Source organism: Macrosteles quadrilineatus, unplaced genomic scaffold (genome assembly GCF_028750875.1).
Source record: "Macrosteles quadrilineatus isolate MER2022 unplaced genomic scaffold, UCM_ALF_1.0 Scaffold_5__1_contigs__length_97177068, whole genome shotgun sequence".
Lineage (NCBI taxonomy): Eukaryota > Metazoa > Arthropoda > Insecta > Hemiptera > Cicadellidae > Macrosteles > Macrosteles quadrilineatus.
Window position 1 is genome coordinate 1433288 of NW_026542598.1, and position 20553 is coordinate 1453840.

Consider the following 20553-nt stretch of genomic DNA (forward strand, 5'->3'; position numbering starts at 1 on the left):
CCCAAAAATGTCGAGCCCCAAAAAACGGCGGCGACAAACTATACTACTATACATATACACATGCATGGGTCAATAATTTTTTTTTTTGCTTAATATCAAATATATATATAGGGAATAAGTAAGAAATAAGGTTTAACAATTATATAGGGATATTTAGGCAAAGATCAGGATTTTTGGAATTGGTGGCCAAAAAATGATCCCCATGTTATTCTTATGGGGAAAACGTGCCTAAAGTGGGGTATCTTTGCTAGTTCACCACTACTAAAATGAAAAAAAACTATCAAAATTGTAAGGACCATAACCTACTATGTTAAATCAAAACTGGATTTTTGTCTAAAATCCTATTTTTCGTTATTTTATGGGGTTTTTATGGGAAAATAACATAATTTACCATAACTTTTGAACCGTAATTTTTACAGAAATGGGATTTGTACCATTTTGTCCAGAATTTAAAGGGCTACAACATACTAAATTTTAATCAGAATCGTTAGGGCCATTTTTGAAAAAATCCGATTTTTTTTCACTTAATGGTTTTTTTTCCGAATATGGTTGATTCACTTAATGAAACCATAATAAAATTATACGACAAACACGCTCCAATTGTGAACCGTAGGGTTAGTAAAAGTCGCCCCGTTCCGTGGATCACTGAGGAGATTATTAGGTTAATGGCTCGGCGGGATTCAGTCCATCGCAGAGCTAAAAGAACTAGAGACCAGGGGCTTATGGCCCAGTATCGCCAGCTTAGAAATCAAGTTAAACAACATTTGCGCAACTCTCGACTTCAGTACTTTCATAGTAGTCCAGGCAAACTAAACAAACTTACATAGGGACCGTTAAAAAAATTGCAAGAAAACATTTTATGGTTTTATTTTGTAGAGTTGGGTTTGCAGAATGACATACTAAAAGTTGCCAAAAATCGGTGCACGAGAAAACCACTAAAATCACAATTTAAAATGGCGGCTTTTTTCAACATTGGACAAATTAAAAAAACACATTTCACATGCATTTGTTATGCACATTTTTCGAGATATTGACTTGGAACCACCGCCTGTTTTTATTGAGTGGTTAGTACTTCATTTTGATAGGGAACATGTTTTGGCCGCCATCTTGGATCCGCCATATTGGACATAGATAATTTTTTTTCAATGTAATGATAGTGTTGTGACACATCATTACCAACTACATTTTTACACTGATTTCAATGCCGAAATCCGTTTTTAAATATATTTATTCATTTAGAAGATATATACAAAAGAAAACTCTGCACCATACATTTCTTATGGACGTTTCGTAGTTTGATATTTTTTTTTAAATTATTTTTCTTATATCTCCAGTTCTTATTAACGCGTGTAGTTCGTTCTAGGCTTAAAATATTCAGTAATGTAAGGGCTATCATTTGAGCTCTTGATCATTAAAATCAGACGAGTTAAAGACCAGCTACAAACCTCAGAACAATATTAAATTTAACTTTTTATAAATATATTTTTATTAAAAGATTTATAACTCGGGTTGTTAATACGTCACCGAGTTCTTTCTGGTCTCAAATTACTCAGTAAATGTTTGGCTTTAATTTTATTGATCATTAAACAAAATCTGACAATTTTAAAATGAGTTATAGACCATAATTTAACATTAAAATGTGTTTATATTGAAATTTGTCTTTAGTTAAAGACGCATATCCCCAATTCTAAATAGCTCCCAAAACTCTTTATAGTCTTAAATAATTCGCCAAATTATTGACTTTTATTTTAGCTATGGATTACTTTCCGGAAGTTATTAGGGTTTGGGATGTATGTCCTTAACTAAAGACAAATTTCAATATAAATACATTTTAATGTTAAATTAAGAACCATGACTCATTTTAAATTGTTTATATTGTTCTGAGGTTTGTAGCTGGTCTTTAACTCGTCTGATTTTAATGATCAAGAGCTCAAATGAAAGCCCTTACATTACTGAATATTTTAAGCCTAGAACGAACTACACGCGTTAATAAGAACTGGAGATATAAGAAAAATAATTTAAAAAAAAATATCAAACTACGAAACCTCCATAAGAAATGTATGGTGCAGAGTTTTCTTTTGTATATATCTTCTAAATGAATAAATATATTTAAAAACGGATTTCGGCATTGAAATCAGTGTAAAAATGTAGTTGGTAATGATGTGTCACAACACTATCATTACATTGAAAAAAAATTATCTATGTCCAATATGGCGGATCCAAGATGGCGGCCAAAAACATGTTCCCTATCAAAATGAAGTACTAACCACTCAATAAATACAGGCGGTGGTCCCAAGTCAATATCTCGAAAAATGTGCATAACAAATACATGTGAAATATGTTTTTTTAATTTGTCCAATGTTGAAAAAAGCCGCCATTTTAAATTGTGATTTTAGTGGTTTTCTCGTGCACCGATTTTTGGCAACTTTTAGTATGTCATTCTGCAAACCCAACTCTACAAAATAAAACCATAAAACGTTTTCTTGCAATTTTTTTAAGGTCATATCCTATATTTACCCGACTATAGATTGTTTTCCGAAGGAAAACAATCTTCTGCTGTTCGCTGGCGTAATCTGAAACGTTTTGGACTTGGAAAAGAAGTTAAACCTGTTTCAATAACAATACCATTGAATGATTTAAACGATTTTTTCTTATCAGTTTCGTCAAATGCAAACGTCACAGTAGTACAGAACCATTTAACTCAGTTAAAATCACGTCACTTGCCCAATACTATTCCTCAATTTAACTTCAAGCCAATATTGCAGATTGATGTTTTGAAGGCTATAAGGCGGATAACGTCTGATGCCACTGGTTCTGACAGAATCTCGATTTCGTTGATTAAACGTATCTTGTTTGCTCTCCTCCCAACATTAACCTTCATATTCAACACCTCACTCAGATCAGGTATTTTCCCAGAAAAATGGAAGACTGCGCTTGTCCGCCCATTGAATAAGATCTCATCCCCATCACTTCCGCAAGACTACCGACCAATTAGTATTCTTCCAGCTCTTTCTAAAGCTCTTGAAAGAATTGTCCATTCTCAAGTTTCCGAATTCTTGTCAGTAAACAATATCCTCAACAGTTTCCAATCTGGATTTCGTAAATATTACAGCACTGAAACAGCGATGCTTCATATAACTGATGAAATACGATTTGCTATGGATCACAGCCAATGCACTATTTTAACCTTATTTGACTTCAGCAAAGCTTTCGATACTGTAAATCATAGCATTCTTCTAGCCAAACTCCAACTTTTAGGTTTTTCTGATAATTCACTAAAATGGATGAGATCATATCTTCAGAGCCGAAAGCAGTGTGTATGTCATGACAACTTGACGTCCGACTGGAGAAATGTTCCCTGTGGAGTTCCTCAGGGTTCAATTCTTGGCCCACTACTTTTCACTGTTTACATTAATGACATTAGTACAGTACTACACCACGTAAAGTTTCATTTTTATGCTGATGACCTGCAAATTTATTCTCATTTTAAAGTCAGCGATATAAATGAAGCTATAGACATAATGAATCACGACATTGACAACATTGTTCAATGGGCAGCACAGAATGGACTTAGACTCAATCCTGACAAAACAAAACCAATCATTATAGGTCACTCACGTTTACTAAACAAACTTGAAGAAGACAATTTACCAAAACTCACTGTAAATGGAATTACTTTGCAATATCAAAACAAAATCAAAAGTCTTGGATTGCTGATGAACCGCACATTAGACTGGACTGACGCGGTGGTAGATACTTGTAAAAGAGTATTTGCCGCCATTCACACAATGAAGAAGATGCAACGACTCCTTCCTTTTCACATTAAACTCTTACTGGTCAAATCACTTGTGTTTCCACACTTCAATTACTGCAACACTGTGGTTAATGATATGACTGTGGCTTTGGCAACAAAACTACAACGTGCACAAAATTATTGTATTAGATTTCTGTTTGACCTTAGGCAGGACGACCACGTCACACCTTATTACATAAATGAATCAATTTTGAAATTAGATGACCTCAGAAAACTCCGAATACTTTCAATCACTCATTCGGCTATCAATCTTGGAATTCCAAATTACATTGCAAAGAATTTTGAATTTTTGAATGAAAGAGGTGCAAGGGATACTCGCTCTGGCTCGTCTACGTTGCGCATTCCTCGTCACAGAACAACTATTTATAATAAATCATTTGTAGTCACAGCATGCCGCCTATGGAACTCTATACCCGATGCCATTAAATCCATAGAAAACCGATCCCGACTGAAGGCGACACTGAAAGAATATTATCTCAACCGGATGGTAGTGGCGTGGCGGGATGGCGTGCGTTAGGCTTAGCTGCTGCAAAGAGTGTATGTGTGTGTGACTGTATGCTAGGAAAATAAATGTATGTTATGTTGTTTATTATTAATTATGTTACGAAATGTGTATTTTACTTTTGTTCATATCATGTATTATTGTTATTACTATTATTATTTAGAGGTTAACTGTAAGAAAGGACCATGAGGTCCTAAGTTCGCCTCAATAAAGAAGGATTTTCATTTCATTTCATTTTTCCGGTTTTTTATGGGTTTTTATGGGAAAATCCCCATTAAAAATCAAAATTTCAAAAAAATGAAAAAAAAACGCCTGGAGATACCATGGATTAGAACCTACATACCAAATTTCATCGAAATCGGACCACAGGTGTAGTCTCTAGCTCTGTACACATCCAGACACACACACACAAAGACATCACTTCGAAAACCACTTTTTTGGGTCCAGGGGGGCCCAAAACGAATATGTCCACTCAAAACTCAAACTCGAAAATTTTGACGAAAACAATACTTTCTCCATATACTATGGTATAGGGGGAGAAAGTAAAAAGGAAACATATTCAGGCATACACATATTAATACATACTGTTCACGGAGTAATTTGAAAGCTTATGATTCAAACACGCGGTTTTCATACATTTATACACAGTAGGGTCTGGTATTGTGATAACTAAACAGATTAGACAGTAGAATAACTAGACAGTAGCACAGAAAACATACTACTATAACCACAGTAGTAAATAGGCAACAAGCTACCCCGATAAAAAAAAATATTAATAAATTGGAATCATTCCATCGCAAAGTAGGCTACTTGTCATTTACAACTAAAAGTGTAAATAACTTCTAACAATGGTAAAACAAAGAATGAAATAGGGTAAATGGAGCAAGTTTTGTTGAGAAACGTTATATACGTGACAAATTGATTCAGAGAATATATACAGTGTGTAAATTAAGTATGGAAACAAATCTGTATTTTTAAAAGCGAAATAGATAGAAATATTCTATTTGTGGCAATAATTGTTAACAAAGATTCCGCAATTTTTCACATGAAAAATATTTTTTTACCCCCCTAACAGGGTAGGTGGTAGGGGGTGACTTATTTTTTTCAAATAGCAACCCCTATTGAGTGACCCCTCATTTTGAAGAGTTTGTCAAAAGAAACACAATGACGCAAATCCGAGGTGAATATCTCACTCCTAGCTAACATGGCGGATATTCCAAAATGGGCTTTTTTTTACAAAAATTAAATTTTTCATTACCCACCATTTAGGCTAGGGGTGAAATATCTACCTCGGGTTTGCGTCATTCTTTTTCTTTTAACAAACCCTTTAAAATGAGGGGTCACTCAATAGGGGTTGTTGTTGAAAAAAATAAGTCACTCCCACCCCCTACCCTGTTAAAGGGGTTGAAAAAATATTGTTGATTAAAAAAATTGCGGAACCTATGTCAACAATCAATTCCACAAACAGAATATTTCTATATATTTCGGTTTTAAAAATACAGATTTCTTTCCATTATTTGTGAAATTGGTGCTTTTCACGTACAATAAATCAAATTTTGGAATATCCGCCATTTGGGCTAGGAGTGAGATATTCACCTCGGATTTGCGTCATTGTGTTTCTTTTGACAAACTCTTCAAAATGAGGGGTCACTCAATAGGGGTTGCTATTTGAAAAAAATAAGTCACCCCCTACCACCTACCCTGTTAGGGGGGTAAAAAAATATTTTTCATGTGAAAAATTGCGGAATCTTTGTTAACTATTATTGCCACAAATAGAATATTTCTATCTATTTCTGTTTTAAAAATACAGATTTGTTTCCATACTTAATTTACACACTGTATTTCCGGGACAGAATATTAGAAAATAATAACTTCCTTATAGATTCGATTGTTTACAAATCGATAGCAATAAACATACATAGATAAATATCTCAAGATCAATTAGTTTTTGTTATTTTTCCATTTTTTAACTTGACCGCCTTTAGTTATTTGTGCAACTAGTGAGCAATTGCCTCACTCGAGAGAAATCCTTATTCACGAGCCGTAGGCGGATGAGGAATGGTATCTCGAGTGAGGCAATTGCACTTTGCACTCGAGTTGCACATTATATTTTTCCTACAGTTACCATAAAACAAATAAATTGGTAAAGAAACGTAACATATTTTTACACAGAAGTGAACTTTTAATATGGCATTTAATTGAACAGTACAACAGCTGATCAGCTGAGGTCGTATGCGCGCGAAGTACGTTGGCAGCACTGGCTGTAAATCAGCTGGTCAGCTGTTGTACTGTTGTATCATTAAATGTCATATTAAAAGTTCACTTTTGTGTAAAAATATGTTACGTTTCTTTAACAAATTATTTGTTTTATTGTAAGTGTAGGACGAATATAATATCAAGTGCAAAGTGCAATTGTCTCACTCGAGAAACCATTCCACTCGCCTACGGCTCGTGAGTAAGTATTTCTCTCGAAAAAGTCAATTGCTCACTTTGCTCACTTTGCTCACTAGTTGCTCAAATAACGATTGATGCTACTTCCCACATAAACAAACAAAATATCTAACATGACATAAATCAAGGTACTTAAGTATTATACGGAGGCCACCCTTATACAGCGCACTGCGGTGGTTATGTTAGGCTGGGTTATCTTAAATATAAAGCATGACTCATCTGGTAATACAAATATATACAAAAATAGTAATACAAAAATACAAACATATATAAGATAACCCAACCTAACATAACCATCACAGCGTGCTGTATAAGGGTGGCCTCCGTATAATACTTAAGTACCTAAATGGATTTCAAAATCAGCTGACAACGTTGTTGAACAGCTGCATGATGAATTCAGAGCTGATGATACGTTGCCATCGTATACGTGTTTTGGCGTAGGCCTATACTTGTGCTTGTGATAAGGTAGAAGAGAGCTATTTAGTAATAGTTTTATGATTGTACGGTTTTAAAATATTTTTAGTTTTATGCTGCTCCAAACGGTGTTAGGTGTTATCTATTTATTTTTGCCTGCAACATCGGTCGAGCTAAAAAATGGTCTCACTATATGTGCAGTAAACATTTTGACCTTTACCTTAAAATCAATTAAACGAGCTCAAAACATAAGCAATAAATTAGAAAACTTTTTAAGTCTCTGCTATCATATAGTAACACCATCGTCAGTAGCACACGTTTCAACTGTACTCAGAATGATCAATTTTCATCTAGAAACATTTACCCAAACTATTTTGTGGGTCAAATACTTTAACCCAACCTTGTACTCATTCGATAATAATTAATATGGCCAGCCAGCAGAGGGCTCTGCCAAGCCAAATCTCAAGACAAAGACTTCTCTGGTACAAACGTCTTACTCACCTCCTCGCATCGTGCTTACTTTAATCTATTTCAGGGCTCTGCTCGTCTATTCTCAGCATCAAATGAACCTCGTCCATCAGGCCTATTGGGTTTCACAACATTCTGATAGAGCCGTTAAAGATATCAAAATTTAGTTTTTAATGGGGTTTTGCAAGAGATCCTCGAAGGTCTTTACATTTGTTTATAAACTTTGAAAATAAACAATACCAACCACACTATAACAAATGCCAGCTTTGCCTACTCTAACCCTAACAAACCTACATAAAAAAATACCCAAGATAATTTAAGCCGTTAAAAATTTACATACTGAATAAGTAAACGAAACAATTTCAGAAAACCCATTAAACTGGAAGAAACGACATTGAAACGAGTTAGTTTATGACGAAACGAACGCTTACTATAATAACTGATTAGTTACTCTAGGCCTACTACTAGCACATTGCCTATGTAATCAAGCTTTGGCACATAACTGATTTATTAGGGTGTCAAGTGGAGAGATCACCTGCATAATATGACCTAGAATGATAACAAATGAACTTTTTGAGCAGGGTATTTGTGGGTTTAATTAATCATGCTTCCGCTGAGTATTTGGGGAAATCTGCCATTTAGGAAAGCGTGTATCAATTACAGTATACAGTATTATAAAACTCTACCTACTACCAGTCCTATTTACAGTAGGACCAATGTCAGGTCTACAGTTTTTGAGTTTCCGAAAACCAGAAGCAGTAGTAATTCAGGTGCATGACAGTGGGGGGGTAACAGTTGGCTAACCGTAGTCACAGTAGCGCTTTTAATAAATTTAGAGTTCAAAACCAAATTGATCTGACTACCGGGACTATATTTAGCGGGTGACTGAAGGTTTTGCGGTCAGAACTAATTAGATTAAACTAATGTTATAGATTTTTAGAAAATGTGTTGAGTCAAGGATGAGTAAATCTGCAAACGACATGTCTCGCAGAATTAGGTGCAGTCCTCTGCCAATTCAATTGAAAATACATTCAACACGTTTTGGATAGTACATACCCAGGGTTTGGACCGTTCCCTTAACCCTTTAGAATGTGCCAATGTCTAAGAGAGACAATAACGTGACATACTTAAATATGTCTGCTTTTTAATAAACTGCTTATATGTTTACTTAAATTATACTGCAACCGCTTTTTTGTTCCTCTCAATGATTAGATTAAACTAACGTAATGTGTACATCAGTACATAAAATATTTTAAGCCAATGAGAGAATATACAGTTTTGACAATGTTATAAGTACCGGTACCTGAATTTAAAAGACAAACTACAAAAAGAAATACTTGTAAAAACACTATTGCTTGAAATAAGTGACCAGTATAAAATTGTATTTTCTTACAGTCACCCAACAAAGTGTGCTTTCTCGAACTGATTATAGTACAGAAGGCTGCTAATTGCTGCATTTACTTACTTTGCCGCACACTTTTCACTTTGTCACACAGTTTTTACTTTGTCGCACACCAGTATTCCAACCAAACAAAAAAAACATCGTGCTTTTCTTATGCACGTAATCCGTGTACGCTTTGAAATAGGTTGGCAACACTTAAAGATACTACGACTACGATCAGCTGGTGCAGCGTTTCCCATTTCGTTCAATGTTTGGATTTAACTTAACCTAAAAAAGTGTTGTACAGTGTTTGAAAGACTAATTATTTAAATATGCTTTATAGTAACTGTAGGAAAAATATAATGTGTAGTGCGAGTCCAAACTGCCTTTGCCCACTAGTTACACAAATAACTATTTCCTGCCACTGCATGGAAATTATCACATTGCCACACCTGTAGACAGTACGCAAAATAGTTCGCAATACACTCTAGAATGGGAAATGGCAGGAATGACCTTTACCACCAATGACCAAATCCAACAACCTCCTCAACAAAAACCTCCACAACTGAAAAGTCCGTCTATGTGTTATGATATATCAATAAGTGAATAACGGTGATAGAAAAATCTTGTGTGTATTACGAGCACCAACAGTCATAGTCGCTCGAGAACTATGGATGGCCGCACGAAGCTTTACAATAGCTATTTCAATTGTATCTAATAGGGCCTATGCTAAAACAGAGAACGGGTCTTTTGGTAGACACATTATTAATTATTATAAATGTGCATTCAAATTCAGGGAGGTCCCGACTGAAAAGAATATTAAAAGAGCTGGAAGAATATACTGGTTTGCCCCCCCTCCCCCCTCTTAAAAGGGAAGCCCCCATTATTTCGAGTTATTCTGTTTACAAGAATAACTCTTGATTACAACAAATTTTAATATAAATGTAATGTTTACAAATTATTTTTTGAGTACACCGGTACACCATAGTTTCAAACTCCCACAGTACCGAGCTATTGAAAAACCACCAAACATCATAACTTCAAGCGCTCATAACTCACAGATAAACTTTTCCTAACGTTTTCTTAGCACAGTGCGTAATTTTCTATGCTCTGTGATCTTTAGTGTTGGTAAAATTCATTGCGACTTGGAAGCATTCAATTTTTCAATGTTTAAGAAAGTGGAGTTTTGGTGTTACTTCGGGGAAAATGTGTGCTGTATTATTAGTAAAGAAAATCGTTACGTTTGGAATTGTGAATTTTTAAACATCACTTGGTTATGTGAAACTGCACTTGGATATACAAAACTTGTAACTTGTAAAACTTAACGTGTGAAACTATGAATTTTTACATTTTACTGCACTATAATTTAGCTTATGAAGTTCAGTAACCTAGCACAATGTCCCGAGGATGTCTCTGAGTTGAGTATACCAATCATACATCTTTTTCAGTGACACTAGTAGTAAATCATTTAAATCAGGGATATGTCGGTCAGTAAGTCACTGGGGTCGGTGTAAAATTACCGTAAGATGAGGTCATGCAGCGCTCGCTCTAAATCTGTTTCTGGCAAACATCTTCTATTATTCTCTTACACTTGGTCCAAAGTCGATTATTTCTGCTTTTAAAGGTCAATGACACTGATTAGTGTTTATTTGCGTGGCGAATTTACAACACTAGGGCATGTTTGAGCTCGTTGGGACCATAAAATCGCGGAAATGTTGTAAGCTATGGTTTTCTTAAAGTTGGACCTCCTTGGACTTTGGACTATGGAGTGTGTAAAATATAACAGAACTCTCATACAGACAATGTTGGTAAAATTCTCCCCATCCCCACCTCAAAAACACAAAAATATAATTTTTTAATACAACACCATGGCACGATCTATTTTTTGTGTCCCCTTCACATCGCAGGACGTCGGCTCTAGTCTGGAACAGTTGTTTTACACAATAATATTAGAGCAGACGTGCGTTTTACTATAAATAGTCAATGGTCTTACCACGTTTTACACATTTTTCTAGTGGGGCCTTAATTCATGGCCCAACTGATTATTGCGTCACTTCATTTACCAGTAAGTTGTGTAAAACATGGATTTGGATCTATTTATGTACTGCACTTCTGTATTTTTCGTTTTTTTATCAGCTGAAGAGATTGTTGTAGATCTAAACATACTCTACACACCGAACAGTAACATACCTAAAATTTGTCGAATATTGGTCTTCGAGTGACAACGATTTCACAGACTACTTTAACCATGGTAGTCAATCATCAACATCAAGATACTTAAAATCGTCTTCAGATCATCCAAAAGGATGGAAAATCCTTAGAGGAGCTTATTTACCCTTTGCTTTAATGCAGATTACAATCATCTCGACGAATTTGAACGAGGTTTATTCATTTTATACACAACAAACCCATTTCACGACTTGATTTTAGTTACGTAAGCATCCCTTCCCACGCTGATAGGGTAGTAAACAACAGCTGCCAAACAGAAGCATGTAAAACAAAAGAAGCTGCCAGATTTGACGGTTCTGGTGACGCCGAGACACGTGCGTCAAAGGCAGCCTGCCAGACAAAGCGATCGTCTACTTGACCGGCTGGTTATACATCGACGACAAAGTACAGTAGAATATGAAAATTCACAATTCCTGATGTCAAGATTTTCAAATAAACTTACAGTTAACTAAATATTACAGTTACACTTTATTCCTGGTGTTCATACATCGAGTAACATCAAAACTTCACTTTTACAAGGGAGAAATATTTCAAGCACAAAAAAACTTGGAATTGGAACCATGGAAATTTAAGGGTGATGCCTGATATATACCAAGCACGATTGAAGTATATTTGAAGTGTATTTGAACGATCTTGATTGGTTGATTGAAGTATCTTCTTCATTTGAAATCAAATCAAATCAAATCATGTTTATTAGCACATAAACGTACAGAGGTTTTAGATAAATGCACAGGTGCTTCGTCATTCTTCTTATAGTCTAATATTCTAATATTATATAATGTCCTTTTTTTACAATGTATTTATTAATAATAAATAAAATAGTTTTTAACATTTGAGGAACTCTTTAAATAGACTAGTCAAAAGGTTTAATAAAAAAGATAACGTCAAGCTTAAAACTAAATAACAAGATTTATAGAATTTAATTATAAATAAAACATAAAAAATGTACAAAACATGTAATTTTAGTCAATAACGAGGTCTTCATTAAAATTTCACAACAAAAACGATATACAGTGTGTAAACTAAGTATGGAAACAAATCTGCACTTCCAAAACCGAAACAGACAGAAACACTCCATTTGTGGCAATAACAGTTAACAAAGACTCCGCAACCCTTCACATGAAAAATACTTTTCCACCCCCCCAACAGGGTAGGTGGTAGGGGGCAACCTATCCCCTTCAAATGAAAGCTAAATGAAAATAATTGTTGACTTTGTCATAGCACTCTTTACCACCGAGTTCAGTGCCGCTAAACTCGCACAAATCTTTTAGAAAAAAAATATAGAATCAGTATTATTTTGACATTCGGGTTTTGAAATACGAAGCTCCATAAGGGAATTGAATCCGGGGACGTTTAGCACTCCTAGTTCGAATATTTTACAAACGGCACAATGCTGTATTATGAGGTTTTAAACATTATATTTACTTACTACTTCTTTAACACTTTACTGATGTCTGTTATCATAATTTTCTTCAGACATTTTCTTTATACATAGCCTACTATGAACATGAAAATTTAAAGATTCTACTTAACAATTAGTTCAATTTTTGTATGGAAAATGTAGACATTTCTAAAATATAACAGATATGATTGATCTAAAACCATACTAAGCGCGAACCTCTCATATACCTAAAAAGGTAAGACTAAATTACATTTATTAGAGTTCTACTTGGCTGACCTTATTTTCTCATGTTCCAGACAAGATGGCCAGCAGATGGAGACGACCCCGGACCAAGGTGTACGACTGCAACTTCAACGTGGCAGAACGTTACTACAAACCCGTCATGGACAGCCTGGACCGCAAACACGGACACTCCAGCCTGGACCCCGTGTCTCCACTGGACGAGCGGGACTCCACCCCGGCGTCCCGGGTATCCAGACTGATGGACAGGGAGTCGTCGACCGGTAGAGAGTCGGTGGGCGCCAGAGCTACCAGAATGATGGCGGAGTTCGAAAACGGATTCGAGGCATCACACAAGAACAGAGCATCACAGTTGAGGGACGACGAAGACGCCGACGCGGAGTTCGAAGCCACCATGAAGAAGATCAGAAACGCCAGGAAAGCGAGGAACGCAGAGTTAGAAGAAGAGTTCGACAGCATCGCTTCTTCCTCCAGAAAAAACAAGATCAATCTCGCAGACCAACTTTTGGACAGCGTCGGACTCAATAGCAAAACTCAAAGGTCTATTGAGGAGGATGTGTATTCCAAACACAAGAGGGCAGCGAAGAAATTCTTCGAGGAGGATGATGACTCGATGACCAAGTGGACGGTGGTGAACCCGGCGGCGAAGGCGTTGAAGGATGCGGAGGACGCTTCTAACGAGTCTTCAGCAACCGCGAGGGCCAGGAAGTCCAGGGCGAGGTTACAGGATATTGACGCGGAGCTGGAGGAGCTCGATAGGAAGAGCGCAGCTCGACAGAAGAGGATAGCTGACCTGAAGGTTCTGATGGCTGAGAACGACTCTCAAGACTCGTCATCAGCATCTTCTGTCAAAGTCACTAAGAGGATCACTGTCAAACAGTCCTCGGAGAAGAAACAGGTGTCTTTCTAAACTGTGTGATTTTAAAACGTGTTTTTAATGTAATGGAAGCTCACACATTTTTTATATGAATTTATTCAAGCTTTCAAGAAAATTTACATGTTTAGTAAGTTTTAGACCATTATGTAAAAACGTGTATATTTGCTATGTATGGATGTCTAGAAAGTATGTGCATTTGTATAAAAGATAGTAAAGTAAATCGATTGTAAATATGTTGTTTGGTGTGTTTAAGTTATTTTACATTGTGTTTTATTTTTGCTTTAATGCCGAGTATTTCCCTTCATACTGATGCAAAAAGGGCATTTTTAATAGTTCTGTGGAGCTAAAATAATAAGTTGTATTCAAAGGACAGAAATTTGATCAAAAATGAAAAATATTCACTCCAAGGTATTCCGTTTTGTGATTGACCAATAAATGCTGTTTGAGTTGATGAAATCGACAATTAACAAAATTAAAAGTGAAGTAAAATTTTACATAAAGCCCGAATTTATTATCTACAGTTTCTACACAATTAGTTGTTTTTACTTCTTAACTTTTATGGGATTAGCAATTCGTCATATAAAGGACACCCATGGTACTAATTAATTGAGACACCTATACCTTCGTCTAGAGGCCATAGAGTCTCAGCAGTTATTGTTAAAACGAAATTATATGCTTTTTCTTATCAGAAACAAACAAAATAATACAACTTTGTCGTCGTCACTGTACGTGATTCACAATTAATAGTGATATCACGGACGATATTAAATTAAGAAATGACAAAATGCTAGATTAAATTTAGCAGAATAAAACTGAGCTTGTGTTCTTTACTAAACAAAACAACAAACTAAACTTTATTTACATTTTGAAACAAATTACCACATGACTATAAATTTCAATTGACAAACAGTCTTTCAAAAATAATTCAAAACCAGACCTTCAGCAAAGGTTATTTTAAGTAGATTTTGAGGTTTTAAAACTAATAACCAGTTAGGCATAATACGACAACTTGTTTTAACATATTGATAAACGAGTGAAAACAAGTAATTTAATAATAATAATAAATTTGATTTAGTTGATAAATACTAATTTATTATTTTACTGGATTATTATCATTAAGAGAGATGACCTAAATTAAACCAGACAAAAAGGTAAAGGATGTTACACGAAAATGTGTTTTGCTGTGTCAGGTTTTCTTATAGTATTGATAGATTTTTTTTAATCTTATAAAAATGCTTGATAAAATTACATTTTTCTAAAGACAGCCTCACAGTATATATTTTCTTAAATGTTGTCTTCTACAATCAACACAAAAATATTATATATAATAGCAGGAATAACCTTGAAGATTGTAATTCGGTGAAATGTGCATATCGTAAGTTAGTTGACTATTAGTATTCAAAAAGTTTGGCAATCAAGGCCAAAAATTTATTCGGATAGCATGTGGTTCTCAAAATTGGCAATACAATCAATTTGGAATAGTAAGGTTGACAATATTGCGACAAAATAAATACGACTTTAACCACACTAAATAAATGAAATCAAACTATTCTACAATGTAAAGTAGATTCCAGATTCCACTGCTACACACGAAGTACTAGGGATGTCTAGATTGTCTACAGTAATGGTCTACAAGACTTTAAGTCACAGAAAGGCAGGTAGGTTCTATTCTTGTAGTATTTTTAGCAGACTCCGAAATGTATTTGCAGCCTGTCGAGGCGCTCCTCTTTGCACCTCCTTGTTTTGGCCAAGCACCAACTTAGCCACCAGCAAAACCACAACCGCAACAATGAATGGAATTTGTAAACTGAGTACCTATGAATAGCGGTTATTGACAATATAAAACTTCTAGAGTCTTTGTAATAAACGAGCACACTATAAATTCCAACTTAGCCACCAGCAAAACCACAACCGCAACAATGAATTGAATTTGTAAACCGAGTACCTATGAATAGCGGTTATTGACAATATAAAACTTCTAGAGTCTTTGTAATAAACGAGCATACTATAAATTCCAACTTAGCCACCAGCAAAACCACAACCGCAACAATGAATGGAATTTGTAAACTGAGTACCTATGAATAGCGGTTATTGACAATATAAAACTTCTAGAGTCTTTGTAATAAACGAGCACACTATAATTCCAACTTAGCCACCAGCAAAACCACAACCACAACAATGAATGGAATTTGTAAACTGAGTACCTATGAATAGCGGTTATTGACAATATAAAACTTCTAGAGTCTTTGTAATAAACGAGCACACTATAATTCCAACTTAGCCACCAGCAAAACCACAACCGCAACAGTGAATGGAATTTGTAAACTGAGTACCTATGAATAGCAGTTATTGACAATATAAAACTTCTAGAGTCTTTGTAATAAACGAGCACACTATAAATTCCAACTTGGCTACAAGCAAAACCACAAACGTAACAATGAATGGAATTTGTAAACCTATGGATTTTGGGTATTGTAAGAGGGCAACAAATTAGAAGCTCCAACTAAGTAATAATGTAGTTAACGTTAATTCAATAACCTTTATTGACTAGATGAATCATCTAGAGCTATTGCAATTAGGGAACCCTATAAAATCCAGTGCAATTTATAACAATCGCATGCTGACTTATATACCATGCTTTGAGAAATTATCATAGGTATACAGTGGTGGTTCCAAGAGGACTGGCCACAGAGCTCAAACCCCACATTGGACTTTAGGAACATAAATTTGAACATACATTTCGTCCAACAAATGTAATGGAGGTTTTGAGTACAGTTTTAGACATTAAAAATGGCTATAGAAAGTCATCAAACGGCGTGTTTCTAAAACACCAAATTCTCCAAGAAAGGAACCCCTGAACCCCCCCCCCCTCTTTTCTTGGGATGTGTGGGACATCCTCGGCAGCCTCCCTGACAAAGCTTAATGACTTTCTAAATCATGCGCATATTTCTACATAAATATTGTAAAATGTTTTATCCAGTTACTGTAAACCACTATTAATTTAACAAAATATGGCAAAATATGGACACAGCTCAAATCCGGGCACCGTGGCCTTCTGCACTTGTATTGTTTTGTATTGTATTACACAATAGAAGATTATTCCAATGATTGAAAACATGTATGACAATAATCTCATGACCCTATGATGATCTTATGTCTAAAATAATATGATAAAATATAGGCAAAGTGGTGAAAAAGGCTGACACCAACCTGTAAAATATATAGGATGGCTGAAAAGTAACTTGCACCCCCCCCCTAACTTTTCAAACATTTGAGATATTTGAAATTGGTTTGCGGCAACCTTCTTAGATATGAAGGGCTACAATAATTATGGTCAATTTTGAAAATTTAGCCCTTAGGGGTAGCGGGGGTAGTGGGTAGCTCAAAATTTTCAAATGACAAGTATAGTCGAGTTTGGTATCATTTTACAGGTATTGACGAAACATAACAATTAGAATTAACATAAAGGAAGTAGAAATCGGACCATTAACTAGGTGGCGTTCGCAGAGGCATCCACAAAATTGAGCGGAGTCATCAAGGGTTCATATTATATTGTTTTTTGCCATACTGTAGTAAAAACAGTAGTTTTTAATGCATGCGTTGCGGGTCTAAAGTAGCATTTTGATTCTCTAGGGAGTAAAAATCGTTTTTAGCCTCTATGGAGTAAAAATCAGTCGTTGTCAACTCAGTTGTAAATTTCGATTGTAAACGATTGCATGTATCTAAAATATGTATCGATTCGTGCTTCGTAATCATTTTAACCTACACAGTCTACATTCTCTTCCCATAACATTTTAGTATTGCAGATACATTAATAAATTCCCACACTCAACATTGCTAACCTTTACTACTTCCTTCACCACGACCCAACGTCGTGGACCTGTTTCCCTCTCTTCCCATTGCATTTTGGGATTGCAGATACATTAATGTAATTGCCAAACACAGTTCCCACACTCTGCACAGCTAGCCTTACTAATTGCTTCACCATTTCCTACGTCATAGACCTGTTTCCTTCCCTTCTCATAACATTTAAGATTACAGATACATTTATCTAACTGCCGACACGGTTCCCCCACTCTGCACTGCCAGCCTTTAATACTTCCTTCACCACGTCCTCCGTCGTGGGGCCTATTTCCTTGCCTTCTCATAGCATTTTAGGATTGAAGATACATTTATCTAACTGCCACAGACGATTCTCACACTATGCTCATACTTTACTATTTCCTAATCCACTTCCTACGTCGTGGACCTGTTTTCATCACTTTCCATATCATTTTAGTATTTTAGCTACGTTAATCTAATTGCCACAAACATTCCCCAGACTCTGCACTGCTAGCCTTTACTACTTCTTTCGCCATTTCCTATGTCGTGGGCATGCTTCCATCCCTTCTCATGGCATTTCAGCTTTGCAGATACATATAATCTAACTGCTACAAACGGTTTCCAGTTCTCACACTCTACACTGCTCACCTTACTACTTCCTTCACCACTTCCTACGTCGCGGACCTGTTTCCCTCTCTTCCCATAGCAATTTAAGATAGTAGATACCTTAATCTAATCGTCATAAACAATTCCCACACTCCGGACTGCTCGACCCGACTACTTCCCTCACCACTTCCTACGTCTCGGACCTGTTTTCCTCCCTTCCCTTAGCATTACTGGATTGCAAATACCTTAATCTAATCGTCACAAGCAGTTACCACAGTCCGGTCAGTCACCTTGACTACTTCCTTCACCACTTCCTACGTCGCGGACCTGTTTTCCTCCTTTCCCATAGCATTTTAGAATTGTAGATACCTTAATCTAATCGTCATAAACAGTTCCCACACTCCGGACTGCACACCTTTACTACTTCCTTCACCACTTCCTACGTCACGGACATGTTTCCCTACCTTCCCATAGAATTTTATGATTGCAGATACCTTAATCTAATCGTCATTAAAAGTTCCCATACTCCGGACTGCTTGCCTTTACTACTTCCTTCATTAACTCCTACGTCACGGACCTGTTTCCCTCCCTTTCCATAGCATTTTAGGATTGCAGATGCCTTAATCTAATCGTCATAAACAGTTCGCACACTCCGGACAGCTCGCCTTTACTACTTCCTTCACCACTTCCTACGTCACGGACCTGTTTCCCTCTCTTCCCATAGCATCATAGGATTGCAAATACCTTAAACTAATCGTCATAAACCGTTCCCACACTCCGGACAGCTCGCCTTGACTACTTCCTTCACCACTTCCTACGTCGTGGACCTGTTTTCATCCCTTCCCATAGCATTTTAGGATTGCAGATGCCTCAATCTAATCGTCATAAACAGTTCCCACGCTCCGGACAGCTCGCCTTTACTACTTCCTTCACCACTTCCTACATCACGGACCGGTTTCCCTCCCTTCCCATAGCATTTTAGGATTGCAGATGCCTCAATCTAATCGTCATAAACAGTTCCCACAGTCCTAACTGCTTGCCTTTATTACTTCCTTCACCACTTCCTACGTCACGGACCTGTTTCCCTCCCTTTCCATAGCATTTTAGGATTGCAGATACCTTAATCTAATCGTTACAAACAGTTTCCACAGTCCGAACTGCTTGCCTTTACTACTTCCTGAACCACTTCCTACATCGTGGACCTGTTTTCATCCCTTCCCATAGAATTTTAGGAATGCATATACCTTAATCTAATCGTCATATACAGTTTCCACACTCCAGACTGCTAACCTTTACTACTTCCTTCACTACTTCCTACGTCACGGACCTCAAGCTAGTCATTTGATTATATTTATGATCCATACTACTAATATCTGTGCAATAATGCTATCAGCTATTTCTTTATTTACTGCATTCAAAAACAGCTGATCATATGTCTTTGTTTATGTGTCAAATACTGCTTCCATAAGGATTACATTGAAACTTTGAGACCCAGTGGGGCGGATTTCTGAGAGACTTTTTTAACGCCATATAGATGTTGGCACTCACCGATATGGTCTTTATCACCATGCAAAATTTGAAAACGATTGATTCAATAACAAAATGGCAGTTCAAAATTACTTTAAATAACCATTGTCTCAATCATTTGTAGCTGCCATTTTGTTATTAATGGTCCGATTTCTACTTCCTTTATGTTAATTGTTATGTTTCGTCAAGACCTACAAAATGATACCCCTAAAGGCAAAATTTTCAAAACTTACCATAATTATTGTAGCGCTTCATATCCAAACAAGTTGCTCAAACCTATTTCAAATATCTCAAATAGCTAAAAAGTTAAAGAGGGTGCAAGTTAATTTTTTTGCTACCCTCATGGTTATTTGGATTTGAAACGTTTTAGGGCGCCATTTTGTTATTAGTGAGCCGATTTTTTTTTCTTTATGTCAATTTTTATGTTTCGTCAAGACCTGTAAAATGATGCCAAACTCGACAATACTTGTCATTGAAAATTTTGAGCTACCCCTTATCCTCGCTACCCCTTATCCTCGCTACCCCTAAGGGCAAAATTTTCAAAATTGACCATAATTGTTGTAGCCCTTCATATCTAAGAAGGTTGCCGCAAACCAATTTCAAATATCTCAAATGGTTGAAAAGTTAAGGGGTGTGCAAGTTACTTTTCAGCCACCCTGTATATAAGATAGTTCAATAAGAAATAATTGTAAGAGTTACTGTGATAAAAGAATTTTCCACAGATTTCGTAATGTAACGTTATATTGCAAAACATGACATGATAGAAGAAAATCAATTTTTCCTACAGTCACCTGACAAAGTTGGCTTCCTTGTACTGTTT

The 20553-nt window shown here is 36.1% G+C and overlaps 1 protein-coding gene across 2 annotated transcripts in view; it reads left to right on the top strand.

Annotated features, from left to right (window-relative positions):
- The window catches only part of LOC128994462 (uncharacterized), a 32894-nt gene extending 18877 nt beyond the window's left edge, over nt 1-14017 (top strand). For both annotated transcript variants that reach the window (XM_054419038.1, XM_054419037.1), the window contains exon 2: nt 12958-14017. In XM_054419038.1, the coding sequence (XP_054275013.1) occupies nt 12963-13811 (849 nt within the window). In that variant the 5' untranslated portion in view covers nt 12958-12962 and the 3' untranslated portion in view covers nt 13812-14017. The remainder of the gene's footprint in view (nt 1-12957) is intronic.
- Nucleotides 14018-20553: the final 6536 nt, after the last annotated feature.